This window comes from Pelmatolapia mariae, linkage group LG1, assembly GCF_036321145.2.
Source record: "Pelmatolapia mariae isolate MD_Pm_ZW linkage group LG1, Pm_UMD_F_2, whole genome shotgun sequence".
Classification (NCBI taxonomy): Eukaryota; Metazoa; Chordata; class Actinopteri; order Cichliformes; family Cichlidae; genus Pelmatolapia; species Pelmatolapia mariae.
The window spans coordinates 19126803-19146778 of record NC_086227.1 but is presented as its reverse complement, the minus strand read 5'-3'; the positions used below and the strand labels follow the sequence as shown (position 1 = coordinate 19146778).

At 39.4% G+C, this 19976-nt stretch overlaps 1 protein-coding gene across 2 annotated transcripts; it reads right to left on the bottom strand.

Moving 5' to 3' along the window:
* Positions 1 to 1659: 1659 nt before the first annotated feature.
* slc39a13 (solute carrier family 39 member 13) lies at positions 1660 to 19667 on the bottom strand. 2 transcript variants are annotated; one of them, XM_063474680.1, is made up of 10 exons: positions 19408 to 19667; positions 15855 to 16236; positions 13413 to 13520; positions 13067 to 13209; positions 8999 to 9115; positions 6246 to 6335; positions 4089 to 4139; positions 3820 to 3952; positions 3615 to 3714; positions 1660 to 2576 (listed from the first exon to the last, which is right to left on the bottom strand). In XM_063474680.1, exons 1-10 carry the CDS (start codon positions 19447 to 19449, stop codon positions 2498 to 2500), a joined length of 1245 nt encoding a protein of 414 aa, XP_063330750.1. In that variant the 5' UTR covers positions 19450 to 19667; the 3' UTR covers positions 1660 to 2497. The 2 variants fall into 2 exon arrangements, with proteins under 2 accessions (XP_063330750.1, XP_063330760.1); XM_063474690.1 differs by having other exon boundaries at positions 15855 to 16220.
* Positions 19668 to 19976: the final 309 nt, after the last annotated feature.

The window sequence follows — 19976 nt, the reverse complement described above, 5'->3', positions numbered from 1 at the left end:
ATACCTCAGAAATTTTGGCCCACATCAACATGATAGTATGACCCAGTTGCTGCACATCCACGAGGCGAATCTCCAGTTCCACCAGGAGGCCATTTGAGTAAAGTCATTTTTGCGTTCAAGAAGCTAGTTTGAGATGATTTGAGCTTTGTGACATGTGACTGGAAGCAACCATCAGAAGATGGATGTTGTCATGAAGGCATGGACATGATCAGCAACAGTATTCAAGTAGGCTGTGGAGTTACTCAGCCTACTGAGTATGAAATTATCCCCGACACCATTACACCCCCAACCACCTGAACTAGGCAGGATGGATTAGTGCTTTCATGTTGTTTACACTAAATTAAATTCTAAACCTGATTTCTAAATGTCACAGCACAGAAATTGAGACTCACCATCATCACTTGAGCAACATTGTCCAATTTGGCGAGCCTGTGTGAACTTCCTGTTCTTAGCTGACAGGTGTGGAATCTGCAATGGGTTTCTGCTGCTCTAGCTCATCTGCGTCAAGGTTTGATGTGCATTCACAGATGCTCTCACACATGAAACCCTTGGTTCACTGGTTATTTCAGTTACTGCTGCCTTCCCATCACTTCGAGGAAGCCTTGACCATTCTCATCTGACCTCTGACATCAACAAGGCATTTTCACCCAGAGAAACTGCTGCTCACTGGATATTTTCTCTTTTTCAGAGATGTCCCCAGAGACGTTCATGTGGGAAAATTCAAGCAGATCAGCAGTTTATGAAACACTCGGACCAGCCCCTCTGTCACTACCAAACATGCCAAGTTCAAAGTCACTTCATTCCTCTGATGCTCAGCTTGAATTTCAGCAGGGCATCTTGACCATGTCTTTTCCTAAATTCTTTGAGTTGCTGCCATGTGACTGTCTAACTGGATACTGCATTAACAAGTAGAACAAGTGTACCTTACAAAGTGACGGGTGAGTGGATGCAGAAAAAAAATCTCAGTGTAAAGTTATGAAACACAAACGCTTTTGCAAAGCTTCATGTTTTGATTTGTTTTTTGTTGTTTTTTTAAACACTAAACAGTTAAATCCACTCTGAAAAGTGAAATTATTAAGACGACGGTGTAAACATCATCAAAATATTATGATTAACATCCATCTGTCACATATTCCAACCCCCCGACTCCAGGAAATAAACTCTTGGGCTAAACTACGCAAGGATGGGAATAAGAATGAAAGATTTGTTTGTACCATTTGCCAGTGAAACCTCTTCCACTACAGAGTAAATAGTGGTTGCTGGTTGTCCTTCTGTGCTGTGACTTAGGAAGGCTCCCACAGACAATAAGCTGCTCACAGGCTGATGACTAAGGAAGGCAACCCGTGGAGGAGTCGTTATGGCAACAGAAGCTTGCCAAATAGACTGTGTTGAAATTGGACAAGTGTGAACACACAATCAATACCCCCCCACACTGCCATATGACATTTTAGGCAAAGGACCTTTTGCAGTAAAATTATGCTCACGGTGGACAACAAGGTCAGCTGAACACGTCGCACTGTCTCAGCACCCGCGCACAACTCTATCAGTCAAAATATCCCCAAATCCACTGACTCATGTGTCCCAGTGCTTCCTCTTGTCTGCTAAAGCGTGGCACTTAAAGTTAAAAATAAAATGGCTTCTTTAAACAGAGATGCTGGAAATTTACTGGTGATTTTATTCAGTGGTGGAAACTTTATATTAACAACATGACATGAACATCTGCATGGTTAACTTTCTAAAAATCTGTCTTTAGCATTACAAAACTGTTAGTGAAAACTAAATATTAAACCATATCAATCATCTTCTTCCTCGTGAACTAATTTCAACTTTGTCAGAGTCAAGTATACGGCGCCGGCACAGCTTTGTAACGAGCCCCGACTTCCGCTCGACAAAAGGTGCAGCCTGTGTTATGTTAGGGAGATAAAAGCATATCAAGTGTACTTTGGTGAGGAGCCGACTCTAAAGCGTTAAACCGTCCTGATTTCTTGGCACTTATTTCTAAACAAGGCAAAATGACAACGTGGTGCACGTCTGATGAATCTGTTTTCTCGTTTTCAATAAATACGCAGCAGCTACATGAGAAACAGAAGATGGGCAGCAGTAACAACACACAAAACATTTAAACAATGTAGCTCTGAATACACTATAAAGAGGGAGGTCCTTGTACAGGGCCGGTAATACTTGTTCTGACCAGGTACGTCAGGCGTACCCGTGTAAAGATACATGTGCAAAACATCATGATTATCTGATCAACGAAAGACAATTTGGTAACAGAACTCCAAACGATCCAAGTTTGGCACATTTTAAAGTGTCCACACCATTTGTTCCGTCGACAGTCGTCCATCCGTAAGGTGCCAATCCTCTGTCAGACTTTTTTTTAAGCATCACACAAAAGTTCCTATGAACATATATGACGGGTAAAAGATATGAGGAGAACAGGATGTTGCTCCGTTATTAAGTTTTAGTGTTTGGTAAGGCAAAAAGGGTGTTTCCGCCATTAGCAGTCGAGAATGGCAGAGAGCAGAGCCATGACAGCCACGCCACAGAAAATGAGCAGTACCTGCATCAGGGAGTGTCTGGAAAAGCAAACAAAAAGATAATAAAACGTTACACATTGAGACTGATTTGAGCACATTAAAGGAAACCATCTGCCCTTTTTGAAACCACAGAGCCAGTTTTCCATTCCTTGCTAAGTTTTATTCTACTAAACGATCGGTCACAAACTACACACTGGCTCTTTCAGCCATCTCCAATGTCTCCCCCTGTGGCCTCGAGCAAAAACTAGATTAATATGGAGCATGGGAATAAAAAATGGCCATTTGTTTTAAGGGTGTGCAACCAAAGGACTGATAAGCTCATGCCAGGGCAAGGAGTCCACTACCCATCATAAGAATGAATACTACTCCTACAATCCTCTATTGTGATTCCTTTGCACAAACACAGGTAGGACTCAAACTGTCCTGCAGAGCTTTATATAGCTGCTTTGTTACAAAGCTAGCCTAAACCCCCAAACAAGGCTAATAAATGCTTTCCTTTTACTTCACACTTATAATAAAAAGAAAGTAATTTGTTATTTCAGTTCTATAATTTCATAAACGCAACAAAAGCAAGATGTTGCTATAATAAAAATGCTACTGCAACTAAAAGCAGTTACGTGTGTCAAAAGATTTCAATATTTAAACCTATTTGTGATGTTGATAGGCTTCTTTATATTAGGCTGAAGCATGTTTTCCATACAGATTTATTTTTTGGTTAAACAACAAATAAACAAACAACAAACAAAACCTCACTCTGGCTGTTTTGATAGTAAATGCTGGTGTCCCATGTATTAATCCATCTTGGCTCACATTATTGCCACAGAACACATAAAGATGTTAAAATATAAAAAAGCCCGACATTCGGTTTCCGGCTATACCAATCAACGATGAACATCTGGTTGTGAAAACATGTAAATTATTAAAACAGATAAAAACAAACAAACGTGATTTAAAATAATTCTTCTTGTCGAAATCCATTCGACAGGCTGGTTAGACCCCAAGAATAATGCTGTTGATTTCCTCAGTAGCAGTAAAAGCACTTTAATAAAGGACTTCTTTAATAAACATCCATCATACCTGAAACTGGATTCCTCCAGAAGGTCAGGCACTACATTCACCAGGGCTATATAGAGGAAGCCTCCAGAAGTGAAAGGCAATATCCAGCTACTGGCATTTTCTAGGCACAATATGAAAGTCTTGTTACTGAATATGGCGACTGTAAAATGCACTCCAGTTATTAATAATGCGTTTACTTGTGTGTTGTGTATTGGCCCCATCCTACCTGTGCCTTTTGGTGACTGAGCGCACAGAGCGAAGAAAGCTCCGAGGACCCCAACCAGCGCTGTAGACAGCTGCATGCGAGCAGCACTCCATCTATCAAACCCAGCCCTCAGCAGAATGGCAAAGTCCCCCACCTGCAGATGATGATGTTTCCCACATAAAAAAATGGGTAAACATTCAGCGTGTTTACAAACACTAGAGCACTTCCATTCTTCCGATACGCCTTAAGCAAAGTAAACTGTACAATTTAGCAGCAACTCTGATCCTCACCTCGTGTGGGATTTCATGGAGCAGGATTGCGAAGGTGGTGAGGAAGCCAACCTGCAAGAAATGTATCATTAGTGCTGCTTTGTCCTACACAAAGAGCCTAAAGAAAACCACAACTGAGTCAGGAGTATAGCTATGCATCAATTATTTATTGTTTTGTTTTTAGCATAAATTAGAGAAGACAAAATCTCAGCAGATCACCATAAGTGAGCTTAAATCTTTTTTAGCCATAGTCAAGGAAAAGAAAACCTGAAAATCTCATGAAACCAAAAATGTAGTTACATCATGTAGTACATCAGTAAGGTCAAGTGACAGTGAAGGTAACTTAAGGTGGTTCAAGCTTTAAAAAGCTAAAGTGATAGCAGCAATGACCACCTGCTTTTGAAACAAGACTTCATTGATCTGAGGGAAGTTGACAAATTTATAAAGTCCTGATAATTTAATTCTCAAAATAAACAAAATAAATATGTTTAAAGCACGATCATAGACCAGTGTGAATGAAAAAAAATGCTAATTTTACATTGTGCTAAATGCACAACGAGTAAACAGAAGACACTGGTGAGATGTCTTGTATGTGCATGTTTGAGACATCGAGTTAACTTCCTCTCTGGCACACGGATCCATAGTTCACGCTGCTTGCCTTATGTCTCTCCAGCTGGACTCCCATCCCACTGCTACAAATATACAATAACTTACTGAAGCGATACAAATTCATGTTACTGCAGTTTGGAGTGCAGATTTTTTCAATAAGACCGTAATGCACCAAACAGAAATAATGTTTCAAACTCAGAGGCTGCTCCACAAGCCGAGGCCGTACATTTCTTCAATTTCAGACACTGTTTCGTTGTTTGGAATAATTATTATTGTACTTTGTATTAAAGTATTTATTATTCAACCTTTTGAAGTGCAAACAATCAAATTTGTATTCACACTTACCCACACTCAGTGGACATTATGTTACTCAGTCTGATGTTTCCTCCTCTGAGGTTCCAGTAACAAACCACTGACATGTATTTATAACGCTGTGAAAAAGTATTTGCCCCTTTCTGACTTCTTTTTTTTTGTGTGCATATTTGTCACACTTACATGTTTGAGATCAGATACATTTGAGAAAGATAACCTGAGTAAAAACAAAACACTTTTTAGACTAAACACTTTTTAGAAAAGCAACATATCATACCTCAATCATGTAAGTGCGACAAATTAAGAAATCGTGAAGGGGAAAATATTTCAGTGCATTGTATAGTTTGTATAGCATACATTATACTTGTATAGTGTAAAACATAAGGCCCGAGGGCCAGAATCAGCCCAACAAAGACTCCAATCTGGCCCACTGGAAGGAGTGAATAGACTATGATGTTTAAGCTTTTTCCCCCTACTTATATTAAAATCACTCAGGAATTAAATGTTTAGTTAAATGTTTTTACACTGACAGAAATGGCACTTTCACTTGTCAGGCCCACTTAAGCTCAAAGTGGGCTTTATGTGGCCCACAATGTAAAATGAATTTAACATCCCTGTTCTATACAGTTCGATGAAAACAGAGTAAAATGTGTGTCTTCTCACAAATATTGCTTCTTGTTCAAGAAACAGAATTTGAGGGGCTGCTACTCGACAGTCAACATTCAAATACAGTATCTGAAAAGCTTCCATTATAATTATAAAAGAGTCCAGCATCAGCTACTGTACTGTATTTACAGTCACCAACTGTCAGTATGTGACTGCAACTTCAGGGAACATCGGCAATTATATTATAAAACCAGGAGTTCTTTCATGAATATGCATGCTGGAGACTAATTGTGAATAATCACATTCTCACAAAGCTACTTTGCTGAATCAGTGTGGTTTTGCATTTACATATTTTCAGCACAAAACAATCCAGATACACTAAAACAAGGTGCCGCCACTGTTTTAAAGCACACTTTTGAGACTGCCACAACTCTGTGGCCATATTGGTTAGCTGGCATAAAGCACACATAGAGCTTGAGTTATTACTGGACCCAAAATATCAACTGCATCTGAAACCAAGAGCAAAATAAAGAGCAAGCACCTGAGCTTGAAAAAGCAAAGCTGCTAATATTACATGCAGAGTACTTTAGATGTAGGACAAGCTGTTGGCTTTTGTGTGTAAACTACAAAAGAAGTGTCACCTTATCTTACCTTTTTGCTAACCAGGAAGCTCCCAGATACTGCCAGCCCATGGGTGAAGTTGTCAATGCAATTGGCGAGTAGGTTTAGGTATCCACTCATCTGTGACACAAAACACATGACACATATGTCACTGTTAGTCACATTACTGCATATTAGTCAGAACTGAGAAAACAGGAGGAATGGATCACTTCTGTTACAGCACAGCCTCGGCAGAACTCCACCGCAACATTACATCCATGACGTAAAGTGTAGATGTTGAAATTTTAATTATTGAGTCTTTTGATGCTAACGAAGATTGCTTTCAGTTTTTTTAAAAAGGCACAACGTCAAATATCAGTTTACTTTGTGGACCACATACAACTCAAAAAAACCTATTCTGGAAAATAAAAATAGTTTCTAGTTGACTAAATGCTCGAGACATCTAGAAAATAATTAGCGCAATTTCAATGTCTTTAGTGTCTCAGTGTTTTTCCACATTTAGTCAGTCTAATCTCATCATAAACAAACACATGAACAGGCCTTGGGTTATGTCCAGATGTCTCCAAATCTGGCTTTGGTGAAATTTTTCCATGATGCGACTTATTCTTGCAACACATTTTATTTAATGGTGCAATAAAGCAGATTTTTTTTAAAAAGAAAATTTCTTCTCTGGAGCTCTGGCCCACCAAAGTTCAGTCTTATCTAACACATGTTTGACACTCACCCCACTGCAAACGAAGAAACTAAACATAAAACGATTTTGGTGATTAACTCTTGACTTTCTCTGCCAACTTTCTTGTTACCGTCTCCAAACATAAACTGTTTATTATGCTGTCACTAAACACTTCCTGGTTCGAAAAACTCAATGTTCCAAGCATGATATGTGGGGAAAGTGGAACAGCTTTGTTTTTTCAGTAAGCTCCTGCTTTGTCTTTTCAAGGATCCCAGTATTTATTTGCACATACACAAATCGTGTGTAAATGCAAAAGCAATGTGGTCCGATTCCCAGCTTGTATACCTCCACCAAACAAACTCTATATACAAAATGAAAAACAAAATTGAAAAAAAAAATGAGTTACAAAAAGTTACGCAACTTTATACTTTTAGCTCAGTTGTGATCTACCCATTTTCACAAATCAAGGTAGGTTAAATATACTCACAAAAACACATAAAGACAGACAGACAGACACCTCCCCAGTGTATTCATCAGACTGTTCATATACTGGTGGAAACCCTTATGTATGGGATCACATTTGATCAGATATTAAATTGGTGTCACTAACCTTTAGTTCATACACCTTTTCCTTTAAAATCTTTAATACATATGCTATATGTGTAAACAGCAACAGAATCTGTTTGGTGGAAGTATACAAGCTGCGAATGGCACCACATTACTTTTGCATTTACGCACGATTTGTGTATGTGCAAATAAATATTTACATACTTGAAAAAGGTAAAGAAGAAGCTTATTGAAAAGGGAAAGACAAAAAGAAAACTGGTGCACTTTCCCTACATATCATTTTTGTTGCAGTCAGTTTTTAAACGACAGAATTGGATAGGGCGCACCATGTCCAATACAGGGTTGTGACTGAGGGTGAAGTTATATCCCAGCTGTCACAGGATAGGGCAAGGTACACTCTAGGTACACATAGGTCACCGGTCTATCACAAAGCTAACAAAGAAAGAATGACAACCTTTCACACTCTCCACCTACAGCCAATTTAGAATCATCACTTGGCTGAATATTAGTAGTTATACCTAAATTATTACAATTAGTAGAGCAAATTAATAAGAAAACACAGCCCAAGCCATCCTAAGAATTCCTCTATACACACCTCTTGAGGTGAGGACAACCATGTAATTTAAGACACTTTCACTGCAATTTCAAAAGGGGTTACAAGGGGCCATAACACCCCCTTTAAAAGGGTTTCTTTAGGAGAAAAATACATTTTTTAATAATTATACCTTTTACCACAGTTGCTGCTGGTGCATTACTGAGGACCAACTTTGAGGCAACTATGAATGCTATATCCATGAGCAGGGATATGGTCCACTCAGCAAACCCCAGCTGGGAAACCCACCCAAAACCCTAACCCTAACCCGCTATGCTTTTTCCGCCATGTGTGTATGAAAACAAAGGCACTGCGCAGATAAGACTGTGAACTTTCCTTTGTGTCCTCTCTCACCCATAGAATGACCCTCACTCAGCCTGGCTCTGGCTGAGATCTCAAAAAAGGAGTTCTTCATCCCCACTGTCGCCAAGTGTTTTGCTCATAAGGAATCGTTATACGCTTGAGGTTGTGCATCTTTACAATCCATTGCACGATGAGATAATTATTGTTGTGAACGGGCACTATATGAACATTTTTATATTGAATCAACCCGGTATTTATGTTACCACCCAGCTTATGAGACATTTTAAAATGTAGCCTATACCCTAAAAAATAAAATTGTTAGAGAAAAAGGCATCGCAAAGGACTCACAAAAAACAAGGCAGATATATGAAGTGAAGTGAAGATGTTCAAAAATAATAAAAAAATGAAATGAAAATACATAGAAATTTTTTAACAGCAGAACTAATTATGCAAGTCTCTCTTCCTGGTTTCACTGAACCAACTAAGTTGCTATTTATTACTCAGTTGGAGGAAGTAAAATATTTTTTTTTAAAAATGTATTTCTTACATAAGCAAACCATCTCAAATTCTTACCCCAAGTGATGCCCCCATCGTTCATCATTTTCTGTCTTTTTGTTAACCGGGATATGTTTTGGTTGTCAGCCTTACCTTGATTTTCTCTGATCCTTCCTGCAAACTCTGCTTGGAGGATTTCCATGACTCAGCATGGTGCCCGTTACTGAGTGATACCACTGCTTTTCCACTGAAAACTGAATTAGGCTGTGTCTGTGGAGGGAAAAAACGGAAGGGGGGGAGAAGGCACAAATGAACACATCTTCTCAACAAGAACTTTTTTTTTTTTTTTTTTAAACTCATTTAAAATACAGTTATGGTCAAAACAGTAAGGAAATGGTAATGCCTGAATCCCACGGTGCAGTAAACAGTCATGTTACTGCTGCTCCTGCCGTGTGTCAAACAGTTCACCCACAGGCAGCTTAACAGCTGGTAAAACATTCTCATTATTTTTTGACCTTCCTACATTTGCGCTAATAAGCAGTCGTTTGTACTTTTCATTTGTTTTCTCAGATACAACGAAATCTCCTTTAAATTCGACTGCCGCTCCATCATGTTTACATTTTCATATTAAAAACAAAACAGAACGAGAGAGCGAGAACCATTCATCTTAGGCTATAGGGTCTGTTTTCCGAGAACAGCCAGCTTCCTTGTCCCATTATTCAGAAACCACTTACGCTGCCATTTAAACTGATAGTCAAATTAAACGAGAGGGAAATAGGCTGCTGACTGCTGGTCGCCGAAAGGAAATTTTTGCTCCGTGTGTACGATTGAAGCATGAGGAAGTAATAAAGCGTGATGAATTTTGGGGGGTTATCAATCTCCTCCAACAGATTGGAGCTAAACTGTCGGTGCCAAATAGTCTGAGTTTTGCCTAATGAGAAATTCAAAATGACCTAAGAAGCCAGAAAGTGATAAAAATCCTATCTTGACATTTTCCATTTGACTCTCAGGCTCTCCACGCGTTTGTTCGTTCTTCTTAAACACTGACCCAATTAGAGTAAAGAAAATTAGTTCAGCTTGTTATACTTTTTGCTTCCTATGGAAAGATTTGCCACACAATATTATCAGAGAAAACACCTATAACCACCTTCTCGTTCTCTCATTCCCCGTCTCTTGCTGCCTGTGTCTATAAGTTGCGTATTATCCTTTGGACACTCAAATAGCTAAAGCAGCTGCTACACCCCAGCGCTATAAATAGACACCAGTGGAGGAGCTGAGCCATGGATTCCAATCTTCTCCCTCAATAGCAATTGAAAGATAAGAAAGGGAATGAGGCTGCCTTTACAAACATACTGCTATCAGCCAGTGTGTTTGTCACTCGTATTTTATGTTACGCTATCTATATTATCTCTATCTAACCCCTAAAAAATAAACTTAAACAACTAAGAATGCTACAGTATTTATAGTTAATAGTTCATTTATAGATATTTAAATAATAACTATAAATAGTTGTTTTTTAAACCAGTGCACATAAACGCCACGTCTCATGTAGGTGAGGTTGTTCATGGGTAAACATATATATGTTTACCTACAGGGGATGGTAAAGGCAGAATTCAGATGAATACACATATACGGTGTTGTGAAAATGTGTTTGCCTCCTTCCTGATTTCCTATTTTGTTGTATATTTGTCACACTAAATGTTTTAGATCATCAAACAAATTTAAATATTAGACAAAGATAACAAGTAAACACAAAGTGCAGTTTCTAAATGATGGTGTTTATTATAAAAGGGGAAAAAATCCAAAGCTACCTTTTTCCCCTCACAAAGACAGAGCAGACACTCACTTTGCTTTCATGCACATATGCCCAAATTTATCACCCCAGATACATCGGTATCTGTATTGTCTGATTTCTGCAAATGATTTCTGATTTCTGATGAGATGACTCAGGAGGGGTGGGTTATTTTTATCCTTCCATGAGGCTCTGTGGAATCGCCAACAGTGATGTGGAAAAAGTATTTGCCCCCTTCCTCATTTCTTGTTTTTGCACATTTGTCATGCTTACATATTTAAGATCATTACATTACAATAATGCAGTTTTAAAATTACTATTTCATTTATTAGGGGAAAAAGCTATCCAAACCTGATCTCCCTTGTTAAATTATTAATTCTCACTAACCACATTTTGTGGAAAATTGATTTCAACTCCACTAGGCCCCACCCAGCCCTGATTAATGCCAGAACTGTTGAATCACTTGTATAGATGCTGTGTGACAAAATAGCTCAGAAAGCAGCTGAGAAAGAAAATCATTGACATCTTTCAGTCTGGAAAGAGTTACAAAGCCATTGCACAATAACTAGAGAACTGCAGGCCTCACTTCGCTCAGTTAAGATCAGAGGTCATGACTGAACAATAAGAAAGAGACTGAGCAAAAATGGCATCCACAGGAAAGTTCTAAGCCAAAAAAACCCCCGCTGGGCAAAAAGAACACAAAGGCTCGTGTCACATTTGAAGCTGGAATAACTTTGGAATAACCTGGATGACTTGTCATAAATGCTGGAACCATGAATGCTGCTCTCCACCTGAAAATCCTGAAGGAGAATCTCCGAACATCAGTTCATCCCCTGAAGCTCACGCACTTGGGTTATGCTGCAATACAATGATCTGAAACATGCTAGCAAGTTTACCTCTGTATAGTTAAAAAAAAGTGACCTAGTCAAAATCTTGGACTTAAACCCAATTGAGATGCTTTGGTGTGACCTTAAAAATGCCGTTCATGGTCGAATACCCTCCAGTGTGGCTGAAATAAAACAATTCTGTAGCGTGAGCCAGAATTCCTCATTGCTATTTATCACAAACACTTGATTGCAGTTCTTGTTGCCAAGGGTGGCCCAACCAGTTATCAGGAGCACATACTTTTTCACAGCACTGTTTGGCATTGCAGCCAGACACCAGAGGAACGTATCATTATAGTAGTGCTATCCAACCTCTGAAAAAATGTGCGGCCCAGACGTGCAAATAAAAAAGTGCACGGATGAAAGAGGGACACACACACAACGGGAGTTTATTTCTCACGTCCAGCGTGAAGAAATGTTTGCACACTGATATAAGCTGAGGGATTTACCCAACCATAATAATAAACGATAATTAGTGAACATAAGTAGCTGGATATCAGATGAAGAGCTACAACGTTGAGTCACGATATTTTTCGGCTCTTTAATTAGGGGTCCAGATACACAAGTGTATGTGCAAGTACAACCTTATGCTCTAATTTTAAAATCAGTCCAAAAGTCAGTTTTATCCTCCTGTTGTCTCTCATTTGATGATAGGTATGAGGGATCAGTGTAGCTGCACCACATACACACCAATTTCAAAGCGCGCAGAAGTCCAGACCCAGTCACATCTGCTGGAAGCGTCACTTACATGTAAAAGTGCAGCACGAAACCATAGCTTGGCAGTTTAAATTGATCATGAATCTCAGAATAATCACAATATTAATATAAAGCATCAATTTGGAAATGAGATAAAAATCGACCTGACTGTCGAGCTACCCCAAATCACTTTGATCATCATAACCCTATTACTCAGCTGTACGACACGTAGCTGTCCTCCCCTCTGTGCTGATGGTAGTGCGGAGATGAGTAGTGTTTGTGTAATTTGTTAGCCTGTTAAATACAACGCTGGAAAACTGGCAACAATGACCCTGTCCAATATACAAATCCTTACAAATGAGCAAATTAAAGCGAAGACATAAAAATCCATCTCTGACAGCACAGCGATGCTGTTAGCATCATTAGCTTTCTGTGTGGACTTTGCTTGCTCTTTCTGTGCCTGTGGGGGTTCTTCCCAGATCCTCCAGGGTGAACTGATGTTTCTAAATTGGCTATAGATGTGAATTTGGATATGAATGGTAGTTTCTGTCCAGTATCTGTCCCTGATTTGGTCAAATAGCTCACTAAGTGAATAGATGGCTATTTCTCTCTCACTGAACAAGAATGCCGATGTGCATATTTCCCAAAATCTCAAGCTGTTGGTGAAAGCGTCATGTGATGTTTCAGTCACAGAAAAAAACTGGCAGAATTATGCTGACTGAACACAAATGCATTCTGCACCAAGCATACCAATGAAAAGATAAATATGTGAAGGCTTGTATTGACATGTGTGTGTGCAGCACTGAGCATATTCTTCTGAAAACGCAGCATTTCAGCAGAAATACTTACAGCCGAGTTAAAATTCAGGTCAGAAACTGCAGTGGAGTTCTCGGGGCTGTCTTGGTCTGGGAACATTTTCTCCAGGAGCAGGAAGGCCAGCAGACCGATGATTACCCACAAGCCTTGTGTCATGTAGTGGTTTTGTTTACCAGCTGGAAGGGTAGCAAACAGACTGCAAATAAGGCTGAGAGAGCAAATACACTTTATAAGATGCTTCAGGAGAAGCAGACTGTTAACAGTGAAAGCAAGCTGGTGTCTAAATATTACAATGATAGTAAACATTATTAGCAATTATAGAAGAATAGGTCAAATTGAATACAGAAGTGGTGAAGGCACTGGTGGAAAGGAGACCCACCTGAAGAGCCAGAGAGCTCCCAAGCCTCGGGAAGTAGGTGGAGGAATACATCACCCAGGAGACCACCAATAGCAAAGCTCAAGAGCTGTTTCAGCTTATGGCATCCAGCTGACAAAACACACACACACAAAATATCAAGGTAACAATTATTTTGCAGAGTAAAAGTTAATAATTTTATACAATTTTCATGTTTTTGGTTTACAATTACAAGCACAAACTGATTCCACTTTCCACTCATCAACTAATCATTTTGTCACAAGAGACATTAATACACAAGAGAATCTCTGGCTCACCTTACTAATATTAACCATGCTTACTCACGCGCCACGTTTTTATTCCTGAGGAGTTTCCTTGGTAATGACTAACCTCAGCTCACGACTGCACTTGGAAGCTCACAGCCTAAAATACACATTTGGCCTGCCACGTTCTTTAGGGTGGGGCACCTGAAAGAGGCCTCAGACTGACCTACAATAACACATCTAGTTACTGAAGCTCAACAGTAAAAACCTCTCTCTCACTCTTCAACCATATGTTAACTGGTTAGAATTACAGGCAGGTACTATAAGGGTACATTACTGCCTGCCAGGGATGGGTACTAATGCCTGGTACTAAACAGGCAATGGGGTGAAATGTTAAATAATGAATAAGCTCTGACGTAATTGGTTCTGCTCTCAGGACTGGGGGAGGATGTAATGCATTTTCACCATTTCCAATCTAGAAACTTCTCTTGTAGACTGTGTGCGAGGCCCACTGGCACCATGCTGCACATGTATCGAGACCCTTCGTTTAATAACAACCACAAACGAGAATGCAACATACAAAAATGCGTCTATAATTCAACACCTCTCACTGCAACAAGCGCTGCAAGTCTTTTCTTGTCAGGGCAGAAATGACTAATATCTTGAAATATCTAGCGGACATCACTTACTGATAATGTAGTTTTCCACTGCCATGCCCAAAAGAAGGAAAATACTGAATGTGACTGCACAACTCAGTATTTCTCATTGAAAATCCACTGCATAAGTAGTGCCAGATCTATTAGTCTGAGATGTACAAAATTTTGGTTCCAATTAGAAAATATCGGTACGCGAATAAGTTAGACTAAGGTGCTAAACATCACAGTGCCTCAGTGCAGCCTCACAGAGTTGTTGGTCCGGCTTCCATTTTCCCGCCTATCGGGGATTTCTCCTTTCATTTTTATTTGGTGTGGAACTGGGTGACTTTTTGACTGACAGTTTGAGAGTCTTTCTGTTCAGTATGGTATTTTAATGCCTCGTGGCAGGGGGGTGGAATCATTATCATGAGGTCACCACAGGACACGATCTGTTTACCAGGAAGCAGCAGTTTTCCAAAAGGTTTGAGTACCCTCCACATTAAACCAGGAGGAATGTGCAGCTGCGTTTAGGAGAGGCTGACCAGAACTACTTGTTGATCATACCGGACTGGGATTTATTATTCAACAGCTGGAAATCTGGAGATTTTAGCTATATTGTTGTAAGAAGCTTTGAGAATCAGCGATGCCAGGTCAGACTTCTGTAACTGTAACGTACTTCCTTGATTCACTACAAGCATTTGAAGTCTGAACTCTTGTCCTTTAAAACACTGCCATCTCGGTTTATGTTGACTATTGACTATACTATTGTCAAATGTATTTTTGAGCAAGTAAAAAGGATTATAAATCTAAAAGTTTTGGCCAATTGGTGACAACTAGGGACAAATAACCCTCTAGGGAATGCCCGGACTGGTCGGCGAACTTTTATGAGAATACACATACTTTGTGACGATGGTTGACAGATGGTCACCAAGCAGTCTCTACACCCATGTGACTGAGGTCTTCCATATTTACATCATCAAGTAACAATGCAATGCCATAAAGCCCCGCAGAGCAATTATTTAGTGTGTCCTCAAACAAAGAATGATCAAACTAAATGTTCCCTTGTTGGCTGCAAGACCAAACACAAGACTGCTCATGCATTGCTCGACATCAGAGGAACTGAAGACTCAGTGGGTGACTTTTACTGTAATAGCTATGTTAGCTCAAGAGAAATCTTTTTATGTTTAAGGTTAACAACATCCAGCGTGACGAGGGTTACCATCTGTTGTCTTCATTCTGTGTGCATGTTGATTATATTTAATACAATTACAGTCCCGACAACTGTGTTATTGTTTACATGTGTGTTTGTTTTCACTGTCAGATGCATGAACATGAAACAGTGACACAAACGCAGCCCATTAAAACAGGTGCACCCTAGCTTTTGTTATGCCAAATGACCCTCACAGCATTGTCTATTGTTTCACCTACACAAATATGTGTGATCGGCTTCTCTTGCATAGCGTCACATATGGTAAATGTCTATGCAGTTTTATCATTGCAGTTATAAAATACATGTTATAATATAAATAATGCAAAGGCATACTGATGTTGCACATCGTCTCTCTTACCTTCTGTTTTGAGGGCTGCTCCAGCTTCAATGGGAATGACAAGCAGGGGGAAAATCCCACTGAGGCCTACAGCAACAGAGCCCACGAGAGACAGGAGCCAAATATGAGCGCGCTCACTGGCTAAGAAGTCTGCTACTGCCTGGAGGCCTGGGAGGTCATCTGTCAGGCTGGGGCCTGGTCCTGCAGCTGTGGCCGTCGCATGAGCCATAACTGTTTGTGTCATCTTCTGGTTGCTCGATGCCCCCCTGGAGGTCAGCATCAGCAGGGCAACCGGGATAAACAGAGCCGCTACAGCCCAGCTGGGCCTCCAGTAACGTCCACCTTTCATCCGTTCCAAGGTCCGAAAAATACTTGCAACCAGTAATTCTGTAAAGGAAGGAAACTATAACACAAACAGGTCTTCTCTGTACCTTATAAATGTACTTTTAAAAAACAAAACAAAAAAAAAACATATAATTAAACTGAAAACTTCTAAAACCTTTCAAAACGGTTAATCTTTGCAGCTCAGTAGATGGAATTGGTGTTTCTGCTGCAGTGTTTTTTATTTTTATAATAAAAGAAAATGAAAAATGAACAGGCAGAAAGTGAAACACAATCTGCAAACATCTTTCTGAAGAATAGCGATTATTTCCATGGAACAATTTCTTAGAAGTTATAAATCACACACAGTACTGTGAAAAAGTCTTGAGTCACCCCTCATTTCTTTTTATTTCGCTCAAAGGAAGCCAGGCTCTCTCAAGCTATTTCAAAATGTGTCCACTCATTTTTCAGTCCAGTTCTTGAACCTTAACATTTTCATAGGACTTTTTTTTTGGAGCCAATCAACGCTGGCCTATGAAGCATATAAAGCTCAAGAGATTACAAGTGTTCTGTTTATACATATCGGACAACTTTTAACCAGAAGTAATTTCAAATTATGTCTTTAGTCAGTTCCAAAAAAACATAATTTGTTCCAGTTTCTTTAACAGAATCTAAAAACAACAAAGATTTCACAGTTTGCCAAGCATAAAAAGTTTGTTTGTTTTTTTTGCACTAAGAAGGTGATTCCCACAGACCTAATACCGTAAAACTTCACATATCTCAGTATGGTATGAAGTGAATCCTTAACAATTTGAGGAAACTGGACAAGTGGAGGACAAAAGAAGAAGTGGGAGGCCTAAAAACTGTCTATAACAGATGGAACAGTATCTAAAAGTCATGTCCTCAAAAAAAAAAAAGAAAAAGAAAAAAACAGAAAAGGAAGAAATTTACTTTAGTTTTCTCCATTATTCCCAAAGAGTCATGTCTTTAAGACATATATATTTAAAAAAAAAAAAAACAAAACAAAACAAAACACACACACACCAAAGACCTGACACAGGACCTAAGATGATCCCAGTACTGTTCACTGAAGGCTCACCAGAAATGACCTCAGTGTAAAGGAAACGGAAAAGCTGAAGTATGTAATTACACATTAACTGGCTGGACAAGTAGTGATAGTAAAATACAGCGATGAATCCAGATATTTAAGTTTTGGTTCAAATCATCATCAGAACAGAGTGTGACACTAAACAGAGAGTGTCTATACCCAACTGTAAAACACTGTCATGGTTTGGAACTGCGTTTCAGTGGTGTTGGGAGTCAAAATTGATGGGATTATGAACGCAGAGAAGTACCATCTGATTTTGATCCATCACGCAATGCAACCTGGAAAGCGTCTGTTTTGCAACACCTTCCATTTCTTTCAGCATGACAATGATGTCAAACACACTGCCAATGCAGTAACAGCATACCTGGACAGAAAAAAAAAAGCACACAAACACAAACAGAACAAATAGCAGCAACATTCAAAGAAGAGCTTTGAATGTCTTTCAGGAAGCCTGGAGAACTATTCCTATATTTCCATTTGTGTTAGTATTTAACTGGAAAAATATTTAGAAATGAAAGGTGACTTTAGACATTTGCCCAGCACTGTAAACCAGGACCAGTATACAGTATATACTGTGTATGTAAGTACTGGGGGATGACACAGTTTTATTACTGGCGCTGTACACCACCACAAGAGATCTGAAATTAGACATGTCAAGACGAACTCAAGTGCAGGTTTTCAGAGTTAAATCCAGGGTTTCATGAAAACTATCATACTAACTATAGATATTAAGATATTACTGCCATTTTTTATTGCCTTGTTGTCGGTTTACTAGAACTGGGTGCACTGATCCAAATATCAATAGCATCAATACCAATGGTGGTAAACACCTCAAACATGCACTATGAAAACTGTCTGAACCTTTTTGTGTTGACTGCCACGTCCATTGAATTTACCTATATTAACCTACTGAACTTTTAAACAAAAGAAGCTGACCTGCTTTAGAGCGCTTACAAAAAAAAAATCCCACTTTTAATATGCATGAAAATATGAAAGGTGTGTTTTGTTACCAAATTATTGTGAAAAGTAAGAAGAAAAAATAACGTTCTTCAATTTGCTATGATGATACTTTATCTCATAAGTCATAACACACTGGCGTCCACTCCATAAGCTGCCTTGTAGGCTAAAAATATCAGTATTGATATCGCTATCAGCAATACCTGCACTGTATTTACTTGGTATTTGATTGATACCAAAATTTGCAATCTGGCCCAGCACTACTATTTACAGCATTTACAGCCTGTATCTGTCCACAGCTTTTATCCACTAACAAAAACGAGACTATAAATTATAGAGCTGTAATTCATAAACCCTTCCTATAATTTGTATATACAAGAATACCCTCAAACATAAGCCAAGAGTATCCCTGTATTAGGATAAACTGTAACTTAAATAGGGTTTTAGGTAACAGTAGCACTACACATACTGGTCTCATTAAAACATCTGTGGATTTGATTTTTACTCAACTTGCATCGATAAATACAAACTTTTTAAACTCTCGGTAAACACTGGAGGTATTAAAAAGACTTTGGCATATATGTGACAAAAGTTCAGCTATGCTGGAGGAAGAAAGTTCCAGAAATAGCAGACAGACTTCCTCCTGGCAGGAGCCTATTGATATTTTTGTCCAAGCCTTTTTTTAACAGTGACTGCGAAAAGTTTAAGTGCCTTTAATTTATTATCGATTAATCACATTTTTGCAAGGGGGAAATGTATAACACGTTTAAGTCGCTGTTAAACATCCAGTTTGACACTTCCCTGCTTGGGATTTCCCTGGAATTGCAGATTTAAGCAGCACGTAACACACGCAGTTGCGCTGTGATATTAACCGCAGAGAAGATGCAAAGACGGTGGTGAAAAAAGTCGCAAGCAGTGCGGCAACTTTAAAAAAAAAAAAAAAGCGGTTAACTCAAAGTTGTGTCAGCCAAGTTTACACTTGGGGTCTGGTTAGCAGGCTAACGTTAGCCCGTAAACGTGCAGACGGGCACAGCTACAGAGATTAGCCTCGCTGACACGCAGTCACTTCACATTAAAGCTAACCCTGCTATAGCTAGCACCAATTTCACAAACTTACTGATGGCGTCAGCGGCCAGGAAACCAAAACAAATAGTAGTCAGCATGTGGCTTTTTTTTTATCTCTAATACCTTGTGATTTCGGCAATCTTTGCACCAGTGTGTCCCTGCCATCCAGGCCGGTTTGATAAAATGCAGGCTGAGTTCCTCCAGACTCCAGCTGCTGCTGCTCCTGCAGGCAGGGATCCGTTAGCTGCAGCGCACCAGAGACTGCGGGTCACCGCGGCTTCCCCAGTCTCCGAACCATACGCTGCTCCAGACAGCCACGTATCAGGATCATGGAGGGGAAACATAAACAACAGAGGAGAGGCACAGCATGGATCCCGCCCCACCAAAACACTCCAGGAAGTAACTTTATTGCCCCCCTCCCTTCTTTCACTCGGGACCCTTAAGCTCTCTAAATCAAGGCCAAATATCAGCATACTTTTCTTGCTCGGCACATTTTTATTTTTACTTCAGTGAAATGGCGGGATGTAACTAGATACCACTAGCACAAAAAAATCAAATCCTAACCCAAAAGAATTGTATAATTGGTAAGAGTGTTTGAAACAGATTTCAGAATCGACTGATCCGATTAGTCGAACAAAAAAAAAAGATTATTTGCATCAAATATAAAAAACATGCCCCCCATGTTTTTCTTT